General features: G+C 40.4%; 1 protein-coding gene across 4 annotated transcripts in view; it reads right to left on the bottom strand.

Annotated features, from left to right (window-relative positions):
• ANO6 (anoctamin 6) overlaps positions 1-17,787 on the bottom strand; it is a 146,486-nt gene that overhangs the window by 53,886 nt on the left and 74,813 nt on the right. For 3 of the 4 annotated variants that reach the window (XM_075065965.1, XM_075065956.1, XM_075065964.1), the window contains 8 exons: positions 11,276-11,341; positions 9,573-9,851; positions 8,569-8,682; positions 7,286-7,401; positions 6,766-6,900; positions 4,922-5,027; positions 4,194-4,254; positions 758-903 (listed from right to left, as the gene is read on the bottom strand). In XM_075065965.1, coding sequence (XP_074922066.1) covers positions 758-903; positions 4,194-4,254; positions 4,922-5,027; positions 6,766-6,900; positions 7,286-7,401; positions 8,569-8,682; positions 9,573-9,851; positions 11,276-11,341 — 1,023 coding nt within the window. The remainder of the gene's footprint in view (positions 1-757; positions 904-4,193; positions 4,255-4,921; positions 5,028-6,765; positions 6,901-7,285; positions 7,402-8,568; positions 8,683-9,572; positions 9,852-11,275; positions 11,342-17,787) is intronic. The other variant, XM_075065959.1, reaches the window with a different exon arrangement.

The raw sequence follows: 17,787 nt of genomic DNA, 5'->3' as shown, positions 1-17,787 counted from the left end.
TGAAGATTCTTAAACATTTTAAAAACCTTATTTACTTTACATACAACAGTAGTTTAGTTATATATTATAGACTTATAGAAGGAGATCTTCTAAAAAATGTTAAAATGTATTACTGGCATGCGAAACCTTAAATTAGGGTGAATAAATGAAGACTCGGCACACCACTTCTGAAAGGTTGCTGACCCCTGTTCTGGAGTCTCCAGGAATTAAAGGTTTAAATAATTAAATATTATGTCATGTGATGAAACCTCCAGGAATATGTCCAACCAAAGCTGGCAACCCTATCAGTGACCACTGTGGGCTTTTCACAACAAAAATTATTCAATGCCAGGCTGTTACCTGGGTTTAGAGGTACCATTTTGTGGCACCAGATCACTGTACTGCAGTCCCTCTGGCTGTTCGGAAACTGCCCTTTAGTAATACCCCCCTCACTTGGTATTATGAATTACAGAAAGTTGTCAGTCCCAAGGTTGCAGTAATTGGTACAACCAGCTTCAGTGATAAATTTGATTTCTGTGAACTCCAGGCCTCACATTTTAGCCTGATACAGACTGGTGTATGCTAGGCCTGTAATTTATTAGCTCAACCTATCGGGTCAAATCCTCAGCTGGTGCAAACAGAGGTAGCTCCATTGACTTCAGTGGAGAAATGCTGATTTATATAGTTGAAGATCTGGCCCATCACTTTCATGAGGTCTTTGTTTGAATTTCTAGCTTTCACAGTTTGCAGTATGACCAATTCTAAAAACATTCCTTACCTGTGTGATTTCATTTGTTACTACATGAGTGCATCGTGCTTCGTATTCTGGACGTATATATTCTTCCTGCTCTAAAAATTCAACAGTGTCCCATTCATATTCCAGTTCAGCCTGACGTCGCTTCCAAAACTCCAGAAACAAAGTAACTAACCAAAGGATAAACAAACAGAACTCTATTACATGTGCACCATACAGCGTTTGAACTCCTATCCTGTAACATGTGAATCATTAATTTTTAAGATCACTTTTCGGAGACACAGAATATAACTTTTACTGGTTGGTGGGATAGTGCCAAGACTTTCTCAGGGAGAAAATAACTGGATCTATTTCTTTACCTAATTACTGCTCTAATGATGTAGGTATTTTTATGATATCAACCTGTGGATTCTTTATGCTAAAGAATGCCCAAAAGTTTATTTTTCCTTTCTGAAAATGTATAGAATATGAACAATTTGGATTTTATATTGCAGGATGGGTTTTCAAAGCAGATTGTTTGATTAATTGAAGGAAAATAATTTTGGAGAGTTATGGATGTTTTTAAAATAAAACCTTAGTGCATATAAAAAATTGCCATAGGGAAAAGGCTAATGCCCATTTATTATACACTATAGAGTTACTGCCACACCTACTAAAGGTTTTCCAGAAACAGTTACAGTCAAGTCACCAAAATCAAGCATGCAATAAACAGACAGACTCTAAGGGCCAGCTTGGGAGAGGCCATTGCATGAGCGCATCCATGGATGGAAGGTTCCTACTTTTACATGGCTTCACATGGGCCTCTCACACTGGCAATCCCTGTGCTCCCTGAACTCTGGGGAGCACAGAAACTACTTTTTCCAAGCAAGAGGCCAAAAAAGGGGAAGTAGAGTCCTGATCTTCTGTATCAGCCTGAAGAGCAAGGCCAGTGAACCAAAGAGGAGCAAGCTCCCCCATCCCTACATCGGGCCACTGGTCTGGTCCCCAGAATAATTTAGAGTATCTCATCGATGCTCAAATTAGCACCAGCTTCAGAAAGCCCTCAAGGACTGTTCCAGTAGCCGGGAATTATCGGAGTGCATGATTGTCCTGGCCTTACAGCCTGCTGCCCCTCACCCTGCCACAATCCCCGTGCTAGCAGCCAGGAAGCGGGTGTGGCCCAAGAGATGCTATGATAGCTTGGTCACTGAGGGAGCTGCCTACACAGAGGGAATCCTCCAGGTGTGATAACTTTATAGCTGTTTTGTACTGCACAGGCCTCAGCGCAGGGAGGGTTCTTCTGTCTGTATTTTAATTGATCTTTTCTTTCATTTATTCTAAGGAGGCATTCTCTACTGGTTAAAACAAATGACGGGGAGTCTGGAGATTTAGATTTTAATCCTGTCTGGTCTTGGACATGTCACTTACTATAATTTAGTAGTCCAGACCCACTTTACAGGGGGGTATTGTGAGGCTGAATCCATTCATGTTTTGTAATTATTTGAGTTCTCTGAAGGGAACATATTACAGAAGTACCTTTTTTAACAAGTATATTAATGGTAGCAATGCAATCATAGGGCTAAAAATGTATCATTCCTTAAATTATTTGGACCAGTCTATTTACAGAAGCATTACAATTCAATGAAAATTACAACTGAAATGGCATCACTTGGATTCAGTACAATTTTGATTGACAATTCATCTCCTTATAGAGCGGGTTTATGATGAGAATACTAACAGACCTTTGTAAGCATTTTTGTAGTTATGCAGTTTAACTTTCCATTTATAATCCTTGGAACAATACTCCAAAACAGAAAATCACAATTTTTAATTAAGAGGCAAATTACAAATAAGTTAACTATTGGGACAACAGAAAAAGGATCAAATTAACATCAAACTGTTCTAATCTTTGATTTAGGGAATTTCCTGCTGGTATCTTGAGCATAGCATATCTTTGAAAAGTTCTTAAAAGAATCACATTTAACATAACAATTATTTTATTGAAATAGTTACTTTAAAGCACTTTATATTAAGTTCATTATCAAAAGATCAAAGTAGAACATGTTTTACAATAACAAGCATATTAACCTTTCCTTATCAAGCTGACATATTGTTCTAAAATGTTACAGTAGTTGTCTTCTGTACACTAACCTTCATGCAGCACCACTGATAACAAATAAACTTCTGTAACTTTGTTGACTAGCTTCCAAGTCAACATTACTTATTAATCACCAACTAGTAATTACTCTAGTTAAGGGGCTACAGTTAAAGCCAATTAGCAACCTTGCTGATATGGACAATCTACAGAGGTTTAATGAAGGTGGGGCCCTCAGGGTCCTCCCTCCCTTGGCCATAGACAATGCTGCTACTACTAATTCACAGTCCCCATCTCTCTGATGGGAGAGGAGGGGTGGGAGGAAATGTCCTGACCGCTCCCCATCTCTCTGGTGGAAGGGGAGGTAAGGGAATAGAGGTCCTGGCCACTCCCCATCTCCCTGGTGGAAGGAGAGGAGGGGGGAGAGGTCTCGGACCTGGCTCCCCACTTCTGTGAACCCTGGGCTGCCATCTCACGCTGCCTCCTCCACCACATCCACTTCCAGCCTTGCTCTGGAAGAAGAGATTGTGGCTTGGTGAGGACATGGGTGACACTATGAAGCGGTGGTGGAGGGGAATGAGAAGGAACCCCATACACATCTGCACACCTCCTGATCAGGAGTGCATGCGTAAAGCAGAGTCCTGTCAATGAAGAAATTGGGAAGTAACACATCCTACTATATCTCTGCTACTTGGCAGGTAAGGTGGGCCGCCTTGTTAAGAAAATTCTAGTTCTGCCTCTGTGGTCCAGTGAAACAAGACACTTTCTGGAAAAATAAACTTTGCCTGGTCCATTGAATCCAGTACAGAATAGAATGAGTCAGTGGGAACCCCATGATTAAAGAGACACTTTCACTGCCACAAGATGTCCCCAGTGCTTGTAATTACTGCATGTTTAGCGTACCAATTACGTAAATGAAGAAGGAAAGAAATAATTACTAGAGTATATAATAAATGGCTCTATTTTTCCCATTGGCTTTCTCAGTCACGCAGCTGCTAGTAGGAATAGACAGCTCCAAGATTCCTTGGAGAATAACAAGTCCTTTGCCAGACATGTTTAAGCATGTGGGCTCCTGCTGGCTTAACATTGGGCAGTTCTAATCCCTTCTTCTTACTTTTCTCCAAATTTAAAAGGATGAAGCAAACACGGAAAAAACCCCAACATTCCTATCTGCCCCTGAAGTCCTCAAATCAGTCTCCAAATGATGCTGAAAAGAGTTACTGTCATGCTTAATTTTTTTGTGTGAACCCCCTTTTGTAATATTGCTGAACACTAGAAACTGAAATAGTTGTTCATTTAGCTACGCTTTTTGGCATATGCCTTAGGTCTGCCCAAAATTAGATGACAAAACTGTAGATAGAAAGCAAAGCCTTGAAATCGACTTACCCCATATTCCCATAAATACTGCAAATACTAGTGTTCCGAAGCTATCGAATATACACAGTTTCTGTAAAGAATTAAAAAATAAATGCTTTAGCTATAATGGGTCAGTAAGTTTTCTACATGGGATAAGAATGCTGAAAGAACGTTGCACATTTTGATTTTAATTTTACATGGTTTAATAAAGAATCTTCACCTTTCCTCCTAGTATTTTTCCAATGTGCAAAATCAAGGAAATTAAATGCAAAAAACCTACATTAAACCTACGAGATAAATATGCAGCAAAAGGATATACAACTGCTGTTGTATCAATGTTCCACCAATTCACTGTCCTGGAAGAGGAGAGCCAGTACTTCAGTGCTAGGAATTTCAGTTGCCATGACAGACACACATTGTATTCTCTCTCTCTCTCACAAACACTCACACAGCAAATGAACAAGTAATTCTGACAAACAAGAAGTGACACGAAAAACATTCACCTATTTAATAAGAAAACACTGTTTTGATATGGTAATTGTGGGGTTGCCCTCTGCCTTTTCCTTCCAACATTTCCCTTTTCATGTGTTTCTCTCTTGTGCCTTTCATATTTCTGTGCTGAAGAAACGTTAATCTTGCACTGGTAGGGGGAATAACACTGCTGCTACTTTACTCCATGGATGGTGTAAGAGAAAATACAAAGGCTATTGTAAGTGAACTTAGAAGCCCATTTCTGCAGGATGTAAATGGCACATTACCTTAGAGGATTCACAGGTGATAGTGAGGTTCCAGTATGTACATTCATGATCACACTGCGGGCACATTATGATGTTGCCGCCGATGTTGGGATCACACACTTCTTGGCTAAAAATAAAATCAATCAATTACACAAACACGAAACTCAGACTACCGTTTATGCTTGTAGATGGTGTGATAACTCAGTGAAGTAAGGAATATGTTGCTAAGTGCGCTGCTTTCAGACAATATGCCTCCTCCACTTCCACTCTTAGCCTTCAATATACTGCAAATTAGATTATGAAGCCTGGAAGGAATTATCTCCCATTACTCTTGGTGGTATTCTCTAAAACAAATCATGTTAAGAAGAAAACAGAGATCTTAAAAAATCCTATTGTTCACATTTTCAGGATTTCAGGGTGACTCTTTTACCTGATTTACAATGGGCAAACCCACCCTATAATGTTCAGTCTGAGCATGGTGGTAGGGGAGGTCTGACCCAGAAAAGTGAGGAATTCTCTTCAGGCCAGGGAGTGGCTGCAGAGTCACTTGGAGTAGCCAAAGTGGCTGAAGTAGTTTTAGCTACAGAGGGTGAAAGAGGATCAGGGAATCTGAACAAGTGCTGATCCAGTAGCCCCTTCCCACCAATGTCTCTTTTCAGGGTGAAACGGGGGAGTAGCATTTCCCCTGTGCTGCTGTTCTGCCTATTCTCCTATAGAAGCAGGGGAGAAGGAATGTCTTGAGTTCCAAGCAGTGCCTTTTAGCAGGCCCTCCACCCATATGTGAATTTCACCTATGAGAAAGGTTTTTCTCTCCCTTAGGGATTAGCAAACATAAATGGACATGCTATGGTAAACTGTGTTGAAGTTCTGATTTTTCACTGTTTTCTTTACATTTTTACATTATATGTGGATTCACATAGAAATGTCAAACTATAAAGAATGAAAAAAACCAAAATCTTAAATACAAGTCATTCGGAACCTCTTATGTCTGTCTATTACTTTTTTTCCCTGTACACTACATCTTTAATTTCAGAACCAAGCCAGTTGCTATTCTTATTCTCTGTATTTGTTTCTCCATTAACTTGACTTTTGTTCGGGCAAGGATTGATCCACCACTCACTGTAGTCAATGGGAATCATTTCAATGACTGACTAAGTATTGGATCAGGTCCTTAGTGGGCCCTTTCCATCCAGTTTCCTTGATTCTGTTTCAGATTCTGTGCTGTATTCTTTATTTTCTCCCCAGGATTTATTGTCATTTTCTTTCCCTGTTTTTTAATTTCCTTTTATGTATTCTTTATTTTGAAGGCAGAAAACTGATTTATATTTTGGGATGCTCTTTTAATGTTTTAGTTGCTTTAATCATTTTGCTCATCAGCCCCTTTCATTCCATGTCCTTTTTATTTGACATGAATGTCTCTGTATATTCTGATTTGTAAAAGCCTTTGGGCCATAACGTGCCATCAGATTTATAGCACAACTCCCCACTGATTTCAATAGGGAGTTCCGCTTAAAAGCTGATGGCATGATATAGCTCTTTGTTTGCTTACAGTATGTCAGGAATGAGAAGGAGGACAGAGAGTAGAGGAGGGAACATGCACAATGAGAAAGGAGGATGCAAGGGAAGTAGAAGAAATAAGAGGGCATCAGAGGACTTTCATGTCCCTTGGACTAAATGACCCAGGAATGTTCTTGTAGCCCTGATATATACTTGTCATTTTCTTTTCACAGTGTTCATTCAACAGCACCATGAACTGGGATCACTAACAAGGTTCCCTTTTTCTTATGCCTAGACAACGCTATGCTATTTGTGAGTATTCAGAACTGTGTCAATATCAAAATATATTTGAACTGTCCATCTGGTACCTCCATGTGCAGTTGTCCTTTGTTACGTAGCCATACAAAAAACAGGCAAGTCCTACTACTGCTGCCATGACCAGCATGTGAGTGTAAAAACCAAGCCAAGCAAAATATATTCCAATTTTCTCTCCATAATATTTCCTGTGGGGGGAAAAATACTCTTTGAAAATGCAAATAACTCCACATTTCTTTCTTAGACAGCTGTCTATTCCAAATATTTAGGACTAGACTCTATTTTCATATTTTTACACTGTGTGACTGCAGAAGTACAACAGCTAACCATTTCTGTGAATTTACATGATTTTTCATATTTGCCTAAAATACCTACTTCTCACTGAAGCTCAATTTTGATTGGTTACATGTATCTTATAAAGTCAGAAACAGAGCATGCTCAAATGTGTGTGCAGATATGGGCGTACATATCTGCAATTAGAATTAAGGCATGAATCTTCAATGTACCAAAACATGAAAATGATACCTGAATTCCTAGGTCCTTCTGAATTGTACTGATCATATGCATACCCACCTGACAAGATCCAATGGCTGCAGTTTGTAAAAACTTCGAGGGTGAGCCCATTCCTTGTAAAGAAGATACCGTTCACTAGGGCAGTTGGGGTCCTCTAACCGGCGATTGAATCTAGACTGCAAAAGAGAATGAATATGGAACCACTGTCCCATAAAATAACCGCTTATAGTACCCAAACTTTATGGGCAGCTGAACCAGTTTACATGACTAGACTGTAACTGTACCATCCAGTGTCTCTTCAGCCCCACTAGCTGTGAGAAATCTGATCCCTGTGGAGCTACACTTGTGAGACTAGTGTCTGGAGTAATCTCTTAGCCCAAGTTCCATTGCAAATTACAAAAAGAAGTAGAAAGTAAGCAAGCAGTGACAGTACAGAGGCTTGTCATTAAGGACCCATTCTTGCAAATACTTATGCACATGCTTCATTTTAATTATGGGAGTCATCTCATTGAAAATAATGGGGTTTAGTCATGTGCTTAAACATGCATTTAAGCAGTTGCAGGCTTGGGGCCTAGAATTGGGAAAATAAATAGAAAAGAATCAGTTCTAATTAAAAATGAGACTTTAAGTACCTCTTACATACTATCAGGAGTTTTCCTCAGGACAGTGATGTACTACAATGAAGGCTGAAAACTCTGGAGAATAAATGCAGGGCTTTCAGCATCTGTTTCAGATTCAAAAGAGGGTACAGAGGGAAACAACCCTTCATTTCCTTGCTAGGTTGGTTGTAAACATATTTGGTGAAAATGTGAGCTTGTATTAAGAATTTTTAATGGCGTTTTCCATTCTCATTCTATAGTGCACAAGAAAGGTGATGAGGAAGAACATTTGGCTTTCCCTCTTTGAAAGGCAAGTGATGCAACTTGGGAGTTTCTGGCCATGGAGCATCATAGAAGATATAGACTGGTGGGGGAGCCTGGCCCATAGAGGACAATAGGGACATGAGGCAACTGAATTACATACAATTCCCATCAGGCACCTCTGCAGCATTTCCAGATAAAAATATTTCAGTTTCTGGGTGTTTGGTTTTTGAAAGGGAAATTGAAATCTTCTGTGAAAAGACACTTTTTGTGGAAAATTCTGTTTACTGGAAAAATCAATATTCCTCTGAAAAAGAGTTTTGAAGGAATATTGTCTTCTAGCCATTGTCTTCAGTTATGACAGTCAGTGAACAAATAAAATCAATGCCCATATGTGTTTTGCTACAGGAATCATACATATGTCTTCAATTAGCATACACATTTATTCCCAACTAAGATACCTGTTCCAAGCATTGGACTTACATCGTGAAGAGGAAATGCTGCCTTGTAGATCCCCGAGTCCAGGAGTTTGTTAATACCAAACTTTTTCACATTGTCTTTTACTGCATATTCCACACGGGAAAGAATAAAATGAACCTGAAAAATACCAAATGCCCTGAATCTCTTGCAATTTGTAAGTGAGGAATATAAACTATAACTGTTGTAGAATCATAGATTATTAGGGTTGGAAGGAACCTCAAGAGATCATCTAGTCCAACCCCCTGCTCAAAGTGGGACCAATCCCCAAATTGCCCCCTCAAGGACTGAATTCACAACCCTAGGTTTAGCTGGCCAATGCTCAAACCACTGAGCTATCCCTCCCCCCCTGAATCATAGATATCACCACATCTATGATTGTGACACAGATGTCACCACAGAATCATAGATGTTAAAGAGGGGCAAGTTCTCTGCGTGAAATTCACTGTACAAGGCCACTGCCCCATTTAAGTCCCACTTGAACTCTATTTTGGGGCATAAGTGGAACCCAAGTTGGACAAAGGTTTGGAATTTCACCTCATTAGATCATCCAGTCAGTTTCCTAGTCAATGTAAGATTGTTCCCTACATTTCTAATGTGTCAGGAGGGTTGGTTGTTATTGGTAATGGTGGTTGTGTTGCTCTGATTGACTTTGGCTGTGGGGGAGGCAGATCGATCTAAATTACGTAACTTCAGCTATGTGAATAACATCGCTGAAGTCAATGTACTTGGATCGACTTACCGTGGTGTCTTCACCGCGGTGAGTTAACTGCTGCTGCTCCCCCGTCAACTCCGCCCGCGCATCTCACCGAGCTGAGTACAGGAGTCGACGGGAGAGTGCTCGGGGATTGATTTATCATGTCTAGACTGGACACGATAAATTGATCCCCGCTGGATTGATCGCTGTCTGCCAGTCCGGCCAGTAGCGAAGACATACCCAAAGGAAAATAAACAAATGTCTTTGTGTGGGTTTAGAGACAGAAAAGAAATAAATATTTATATCGACTTACAATTCGGCTTCTGGTTGCAGGGTTGAAGAAGATGTCTTTGTCTTGAATATAAAAATCAGACATACGAGCCTTTTCAAATGGGGCAGTGAAAAACTCTTGCTCTGGTTTGATGATATTTTCATCCACTCGGAGGAGTCTACTAAACCAGTTGAAAGCTGAATCTCGGGTTTTCAGGTCATTGGGCTTCAGAGGCAATTTGATGTGCATAACTTCGGCATATGTGCATAGCACTTCCCAAGGTGCGTGCACTTTTACAAAAATAAGCTTTTCATCTAAGACCTAAAGTGAAAGAATATTAAAAATATATGTGCACAAAAAATGAAAGCAAGGAGCCCTTCATAATACTTTTAAGTAACATAGATTTTCCTTTCTTTTTAAAACCCGTAGAAGATCAATTCCAGGGTTTATTCTTTATCCAATTTAGTGAACATCTCATTAACTTCTGTAAAGATACTGAAGGGAGATGAAAACTCTCTGGAGAGAATGGCATTTTAAAAAGATCACTAAATTGTTGCTTTAATGGTAACATCTTGCAAAATATTTTACAAAGCAATTTAAATTTTAACACACGTTATCTGTATGGATTTCTTAATGTTGTTTATAGATCTAGTCCTCAGGAAGCTCACTATTAAAAAAGATTTTGAATCATGAGCATTGCAGGATTACCAAAACCTGCACAAATTTACAATGTACCATTTACAAGGAGCAATATATCCATGCTGGATTTTCTCCTCACAGTTCTCCATGTTGCACGCTGAGGTACATGCTATGGTCAGAGGGCCAAATCATGTGCTGGGATGCACAAGTGGAGCTTCCACTGCAAGTTTCTATCTAATCAAAAGCCTAAAGATGTGGATTTTGAGCCCAATTTGTGAGGAAGTGGCATGTTCCAGAGCTCATTGTATTAGAAAATAATCATAAAAATACTTCGTGCCAGATTCTGTGCAGCATCTGCTGGGAGCCACAGCACAGGAGATGCAGCCCGGGAAGAAAGGAAGGGAAGATCTATCTTTGTGCTGCCTGGATTCTGGGATACTGCGGTGGCTAACATCGCCTCCATTGTAAATAAGAACATCCCCAGTGGCTGCTTCATCTTGTAGCAGCCTATCCAGGGCTGCCTATAGGCTGGAATGCAGCCCAGAATCTCCACAGTGCTCAGTGCTACAGCTACTCCCACTCTGCTGGGACTTGCAAGGAGCATCCACCTAGGGCCACTTATGTCAGATCTATGGCTGCTCTTTCATTAGGTGAATTCTCCCCAGTCCCTGGTGTCCCATTTACAATTTCTATATGCCACAAGGGCAGAGGGCAGAACTGGCCCCTTAGAATGTTTATAGGGCTTCACGTTTTCAAAGTGCTGAACAAATTAACTATTTAATTTTCCCAACCCCTCTGTGAAGTAGGTTACTACTACCTCCATTTTGCAGAGAAAGAAACAGACACAAAGCTTAAGTGACTTTGCCCAAGGCCACAGAGCAAGTCAGTGACAGATCCATGATTTCAGCACAGAGATTCCTGGCTCCTAGCCAAAGAATAGGGAAAGAGGCAGCAGGGGGAACCTCTTGTGACCCCAACATTCGGATCTCATAGGAATAAAGAGGGGGAAGAAGCTACAGTGCATTCATGGACTTCATTTCCTTTTCCATATGGAGCCAAAGTCTTCCTTCAGACACATTAGTCCACACAAAGGAAAGGATACTCACTGATCTTGTTGCTTCAAGTTGCAAGCCATTGCTTATCAGATTAGACTCATATGCTTGCCTCTTCCTCTGTTAAAATCAATTGCAAACAGTAAAATATCTTTGTTTGCTGATTTATGTCATTCATATAAAGTAGTGTACATAAAATAAAGGAACAGTATTGTCAAACAAAATTGAAGAATCACCCAGATGCTAAGTTATTATCCTCAATATCTACATTATAATTGCTATGGCAATCAGTGCTCTATTAACCACTAGTCCAGGCCTGTACAACATGCGGCCCAGGGGCTGCATCCATGGGGGGTGAGTAAGTGGGCTCACTGTGTGGCCTGTGGGGGGTGAGTAGGCAAGTGGTGAGTGAGGGAGGGGGGCTGAAGAGGCGGGGGGTGCGAGTGCGGGGTAGAGGCAAGTGGCTGGCAGTGGGGCGGGTGAGTAGGCGAGGCGGGATGAGTTGAGGACGCGAGTGAGGAGACAGTGGCTGACCTGTTCTACTAATCTGGTCTGACTCCCATCCCCTCTCCAAGGGTTGCAGCTGTCTGGAGGTGCTGCCTTCCACGCCTTCCTCAGTCACACCTCATTCATTCAACAGGGCAATTGATTACAAAGTGGGCGGAAGATCTTATTCTACTTCTAGCAGAAAGACATTTTTCTTTTACCTTAATTATACTACCTTAGGGGCCTGCTATAACATACTACAAAGGTTCAATATTGGTTTCAGTGGGGCTGCGCTGGGGAAGGAGGGTTTGTTTCCGAGGGGCGGGTTGTGCCGGGGGTGGAGGGGCACGGCACTGGGGGTGTGTGTGTTGTTTTCTAGGTGGGCTTGGCGGTGCTGGGGGGGGGCGGGCAGGTTCAGCCCTCAGCTGTTTTCTTTGGAGTAATATGGCCCTCGTCGCTTTACGAGTTGTGCAGGCCTGCACTAGTCTTATACTCTTTTCTAAAAGCAATAACACTTTAAAATGCAGTTTTGTGGAATACCTGCTCTCTTGGATTGCTGAAGGCACTTGACCTTTAGCCCATGTTTTACAATTACAGGTGGGCCGAGCCACAAGTTCAGATCTTGATCTGTATCTAGCATTTTAGTCTGATGCATCACAGAGATAGGTCAGCCCCAAATTTTCTCTCTGTGAAAACAGTCATCCACATTGGCAATCTTCTCCTTCTTTTCTCATCTAATTTAACCACTGAGGGAATCCCTCTCAGCAGCAAATATTCTTCCCTTCCAAAATCTTGCCATGACAACCAATCCCCATTTCCCTGCCAATAGTCTGCAATTTTTTCCATCTTTCACAATAATGACATAACCTTATATTATGATTCTAACTAAATCCTTACCAATCTCACAATCCATAAATGTACCATCCTAAAATTAAAAAGCTGGTGGCTGGAGCAACTGGAGGGGAAGTGGTGTTGTCCCAGTAGTCCTCAGTGTCCCTAGGTGGGGGCAAAGCCTGGTTTCATAGCCTTTCCTCATGTAACAAAGGAGTTGGCTGATGGGGCAGCTACAGACCCCAGATGTGTACAGTGACAGCAATTTGTTGAAATCCGTGAGAAATGTTAATTTCACTCACAGAGTGTATCTCACTTGGCAATCTATCTAGAGGTTCAAAAATCTGAAATTTGTCTCTGATGCTCAACTCTCCTCTGTGAACGTCCTCAAAAAATCCTGAATAGAACAAAATAAGGAACTCACAAAGAGATTAGTATTTTTACTAGATATTTTAAAAGTTGATGTGAAGTAGACCAAACTAAAGCTATTTGAAGCCCACTATATAACTCCTCTATGAACAGTTTGTTCATCTAATTGATCACATATTCTAGGTGAAGATCCATATTCAGTCTTCTGGGTTATTAAGTGCAATAGATTGTTTTCGTACCCCAGACCATTTTCTTAGTTGTTTGTATTGTCCTGTGCTTAAGGACTTCTGGTCTCAAAACCTCTCAAACAAGACTTCTCAAACAAAAACAGCCCAGATCCACCTACTCTGGTACCCTGCATCCAGCTGTAACCTCTGTACTTAAGGTCCAGTCCTACTCCAACCATCAATGGCAAAACTCTCATTGACTAAAGTGGAAGCAGAAGCAAAACCTTGATAGGAACATGGGAACTGGCATACTGGCTCAGATCCAAGATTCACCAGGTATTCTGTCTCTGACAGAAGTCAGTACCACACACTTCAGAGGAAGGTCTAAGAACCCCATAGCCGATGTTGGATAATCTGCTTTCAATTTAGGTCTCATCCTATTCGCAAATAGTTAGAGATTGGTTTAAACCCTGAGGTTTAAAATCCCTTCCAAAATTTTTGTTAGCATTAACTACAATAAGTCTGAATATTCTTGACAGCCCTATAAATATCCAATCCCTTTTAAGAACTTGTTCAATTCTTGGTAACACATTCTACAGTTTAACCCACGTGTTAAAAAAGTATTTCCTTTTATCGGTTTCGAATTTCCAACTTTTATTTAATTAAATTGAATATTCACCCCGTTGTTCTTGTGTTATGAGACACGGATAACAGAACTATCTTCTTTATGCCATTTATTATTCTAATCTTTTTATGATGTCTCATCTTAGCCATATTTCTTATTGATGCCTGCTGTCATTTAACTAATACTTGAAGCACAAAGACAGAAAGCCTCTTTTTTCTAGAGAACATAAATGTTGATACTGTGCTTATTTACATATGTCTAATCCTTTTTTTAATCTTGCTAATCAGTTTTCTTCAATATTAATAGCATGGCAATGACTTCCACAAGTTAATTTGGTCTTCAGAACATTAAAGGGAGATCTGTCAGTCACCAAGAGAACATGGGCTCATCAGGCTTAAGGCATCCTGCTGATAGTTGGATGGGGGAGACTACAAGAAACAACCCTTCAATCTTATTATTGCCATCTCTCATGATTTTTTGGGAGGTTTTCTTAAAGCTGCTAGTTCTGTCATCAAGAGATTCTCCATTTCGTTTTTTTCTTTAAAAAAGTAAGTTTCTATTGCTCATGGTTGCAAGACTAATGCTTGAAAATGTGAAGTGAGTGTACCGTAAAGGCTCATAAACCTGAAGGCAAAGAAAAAAGAAACCCTATATAGTAGAGTTATATATATATTGTAAGTTTTAAGCCAATCTCATGATTTCTGCAGGACTGACTCATGATTTTTGAACACTCGGGACTGGTAACACTGCTGACTCCACCCAGTCAATGATAATTTTTAATAATTGTACTTGGAAAGAAGTTCTGGACCCATCTCCCCATGCCCATTTATAATTCCTGATTTCTCTCCTGACCCAGTAAGTGAGGTGAGAAAGTGGGAGCAGGATACAAGTAGGGTTGCCACAGGAATAGAGACTTTATTTCCAGGAGTTCCTCACTACCCTCAGCCCCGCCAAACAAATCTCTCTACCAGACTGCAGAACAGGTGTGGTTGCCCTCCTCCCTTAACTTAATGGGCTCATCCATCTTCTTACCTCACTGCAAGATAGGTCATCTTGGCACAGAGCCAATTTATGTAGCTTGCTGTCTTTTGCAGACCCAAGCAATGGCATAAAATGGACCTAAAATATGATATTTGTTTGTAGTGTTTATTTTAATAACACAGATATTGTTCCTTTTCTTCAGGCATGACACATTCAAAAACAATGGAAGAAGTAACGTTTTTTTAAATTGTTCAAACCAATTTTCTGTTTGTCAGGTAGCTAAACTAATTTAGATGAATAATATTTGATTAGCAGGAACAATTTAGAAAAAGATTGTTTACTTATGAAATCAAACCTCTCATATCCTGCTAATCTAGAGTTCTCTGTAAACTCTCTGTAGAAATTGATGAATATCAAATATTTGCTGTTGGTTGTTTCTTTGTTGTCTGGATAAAGATTTTTTTTAAAAATTATTTTTATGAAGCATGGATTGTTTTATCTTTATTGGTGACCATGATCAGAAACAAAGGTTCTGATCCAACTCTCACTGAAGTCAGTGAGAGTCTTTCAATGTAAATTGGATTAGGACAAAAACCACATTATCTGTTAATGTATTTTGAATTTACCTTTCTACTGCTGTCTCATTAGTTTTCAACTACAAGCTATTTAAGGATCCCAGTAGGAAAAAAAAAGGCATATTGGAACACTTACTGAAACGCTAATTACTTGTAACAGAAAATAGTCCATGGGGTCTAAACTGAGCACATCAATTGCGAGGATTTAAATTCATACTTCATGGGAGAAATTTTAATCTCAGATATGCTTAACACACCCTCTGATATCTTATAAAATTTACCTGAAATGCATTCCACCCATTGGAGTTTGGAATCTAGTCCTCAATTGTTGTGATTTTCAACAGTACTTGCTATGTTAGTTTCAGGTAAATGTTAAGGGCTCAAAGTTCAAGTTCAGATGCTTATATGAAGCTTATCAACTTATATATACCTGCCCCTGGAAATTTCCACTACCTGCGTCTGACGAAGTGGGTATTCACCCACGAAAGCTCACACTCCAAAATGTCTGTTAGTCTATAAGGTGCCACAGGATTCTCTGCTGCTTTTACAGATCCAGACTAACACGGCTACCCCTCTGATACTTCATATATATTAAGTGAATTGAAAAATACTCTTTTATTTTTAAAGTGGAAATATTTCTAATAAAGATAAATATAAAGTGAGCACTGTACACTTTGTATTCTGTGTTGTAATTGAAATCAACACATCTGAAAATGTGGAAAACATCCAAAATATTTACATAAATAGTATTCTGTTATTGTTTAAGAGTGCCATTAATCATAATTAATTTTTCAGTTGCGCGAATAATCACAATTAATTTTTTTAATTGCTTGACAGTCCTTAAATTAACATGGGTCAATTTCTGCCCTCAGTTACATTCATGCAATTCCATTAGAATTATTAGGGATGTGACGCTACCGAGCTGTCACAGTGCAAAGTGATTGTGGTGAAAACCCCTTGACCAGGCTTTCTCCATTACAAATTCATTTTCTGATCGTTCAGTTCTACCATCTTCCTACCGAAGTACCTGTCCCACAAGGGGGTGTAGGCAGTGTGACCTACTGGTCAGAACAGGAGCCTGGCCTACTGGGTGGAGAAGAATCGAAGAATCAGAGGGTAGAACCAGAGGCATGGTCAGAGGCCCAACCAATGGCTGGAGCCAGCAGTCAGAACAGAACCAAGGTCAGAAACCAAGGTCATAGTCAGCAGAGTCTAAGACAATGGTTGGAGCCCAGAAGTCAGAAATTCTGAGGAAGATAGGAATGAGAGCTGGAACTGGAGCAGGCATAGGTTACAGCAAGGTCCAGTACAGGAAGCAGGCCTGGAACAGCTGCAGGCAAAGAGCACAATGAGCAGCCACTGTGCAGCTCTTGCTTCAAGGCTTAAATGGTGATCTGTTGGCCCTTTTGTCTAATCAGAGAGTATAGTCACCTTGTGAGGCTTTAATGGTCCCTGCTGAGCTCAGTGGGGTACTAGGTGATCATCCCTGGAGCTAGCTGAGGTCCTGACAGTACCTCTACACCGCTCCTTGAGGGGTCCTGCTAAGGTCTCTCAGCCCTGGCTTGTCAGTGTATCTTCCATGAAATTACTGCAGGAGACAGGGAGTATGAACGTTTTCTTTTGGTTTCCAGAATCGTTCCTTTGGGCTGTACCTCTTCCAATCTATCTAGAGCAGGGGTTCTCAGGACAAATTTTTTACTCACCTCAGAGTGCAGCCACCAACTTTTGTGGGTGACCGCTCTCACACTTTTTCCTAGAGTACTTAATCCTGTGGTGAATTTCTCTAAATGTTGAAAAACACATCAAATACTGCTGTCATGGATTTAATAATACACTTTCCTTATCTGTTAGTCAAGGAATAGGATTCTGGCAGCTTTAAAAGGTGAGAAGTTTCTGCCTTTTTGATGATAGAGTAGATGAGGGCCAGCTCCAAATACATTTGCTCATGAGATAAAAGGCGGGATTTGCCTGGGCTGTCCCTCCCTCATCAATGCTGTTGTTCACTCTGTGCAATTAGACCTCACTTGTTTATTAGATGGTTTTAGGTTTATTTACCAAAAAATCTCTTCTGAAATGTGCACTATTAAAACCCAGTTTTCAAAGGTATCTCCAGTGCATAGATGCTTGTTTTCATTTCAGAGCACCTGCTGTGCAGAGAGTATTGAGGCCAAAGCCTTCTACACCACTTCATTTCATAAGCAAATTAGAGAAATTCATCACAGGATTCTGGTCACCTTGAATAACTCAATACTCGCACGAGGAAATAAGGAAACAGATCAACAGAGCCAGACATGTACCCAGAAGCCTCCTACTGCAAGACAAACCCAAGAAAGAAACCAACAGGACTTGTCATAAACAGATGGTTAAGGGTTAATGTCTCTTCTACCTGTAAAGGGTTACAAAGAGTGAACCTGGAACACCTGACCAGAGGACCAATCAGGAGACAAGATACTTTCAAATCTCGGTGGAGGGAAGTCTTTGTTTTGTGTGTTGTCTTTGTCTGTTCTCTCTGGGATCTGAGAGTGACCAGAC

Source organism: Chelonoidis abingdonii, chromosome 1, assembly GCF_003597395.2.
Source record: "Chelonoidis abingdonii isolate Lonesome George chromosome 1, CheloAbing_2.0, whole genome shotgun sequence".
NCBI classification, from domain to species: domain Eukaryota; kingdom Metazoa; phylum Chordata; order Testudines; family Testudinidae; genus Chelonoidis; species Chelonoidis abingdonii.
This window is presented reverse-complemented; position numbering and strand designations above follow the sequence as displayed.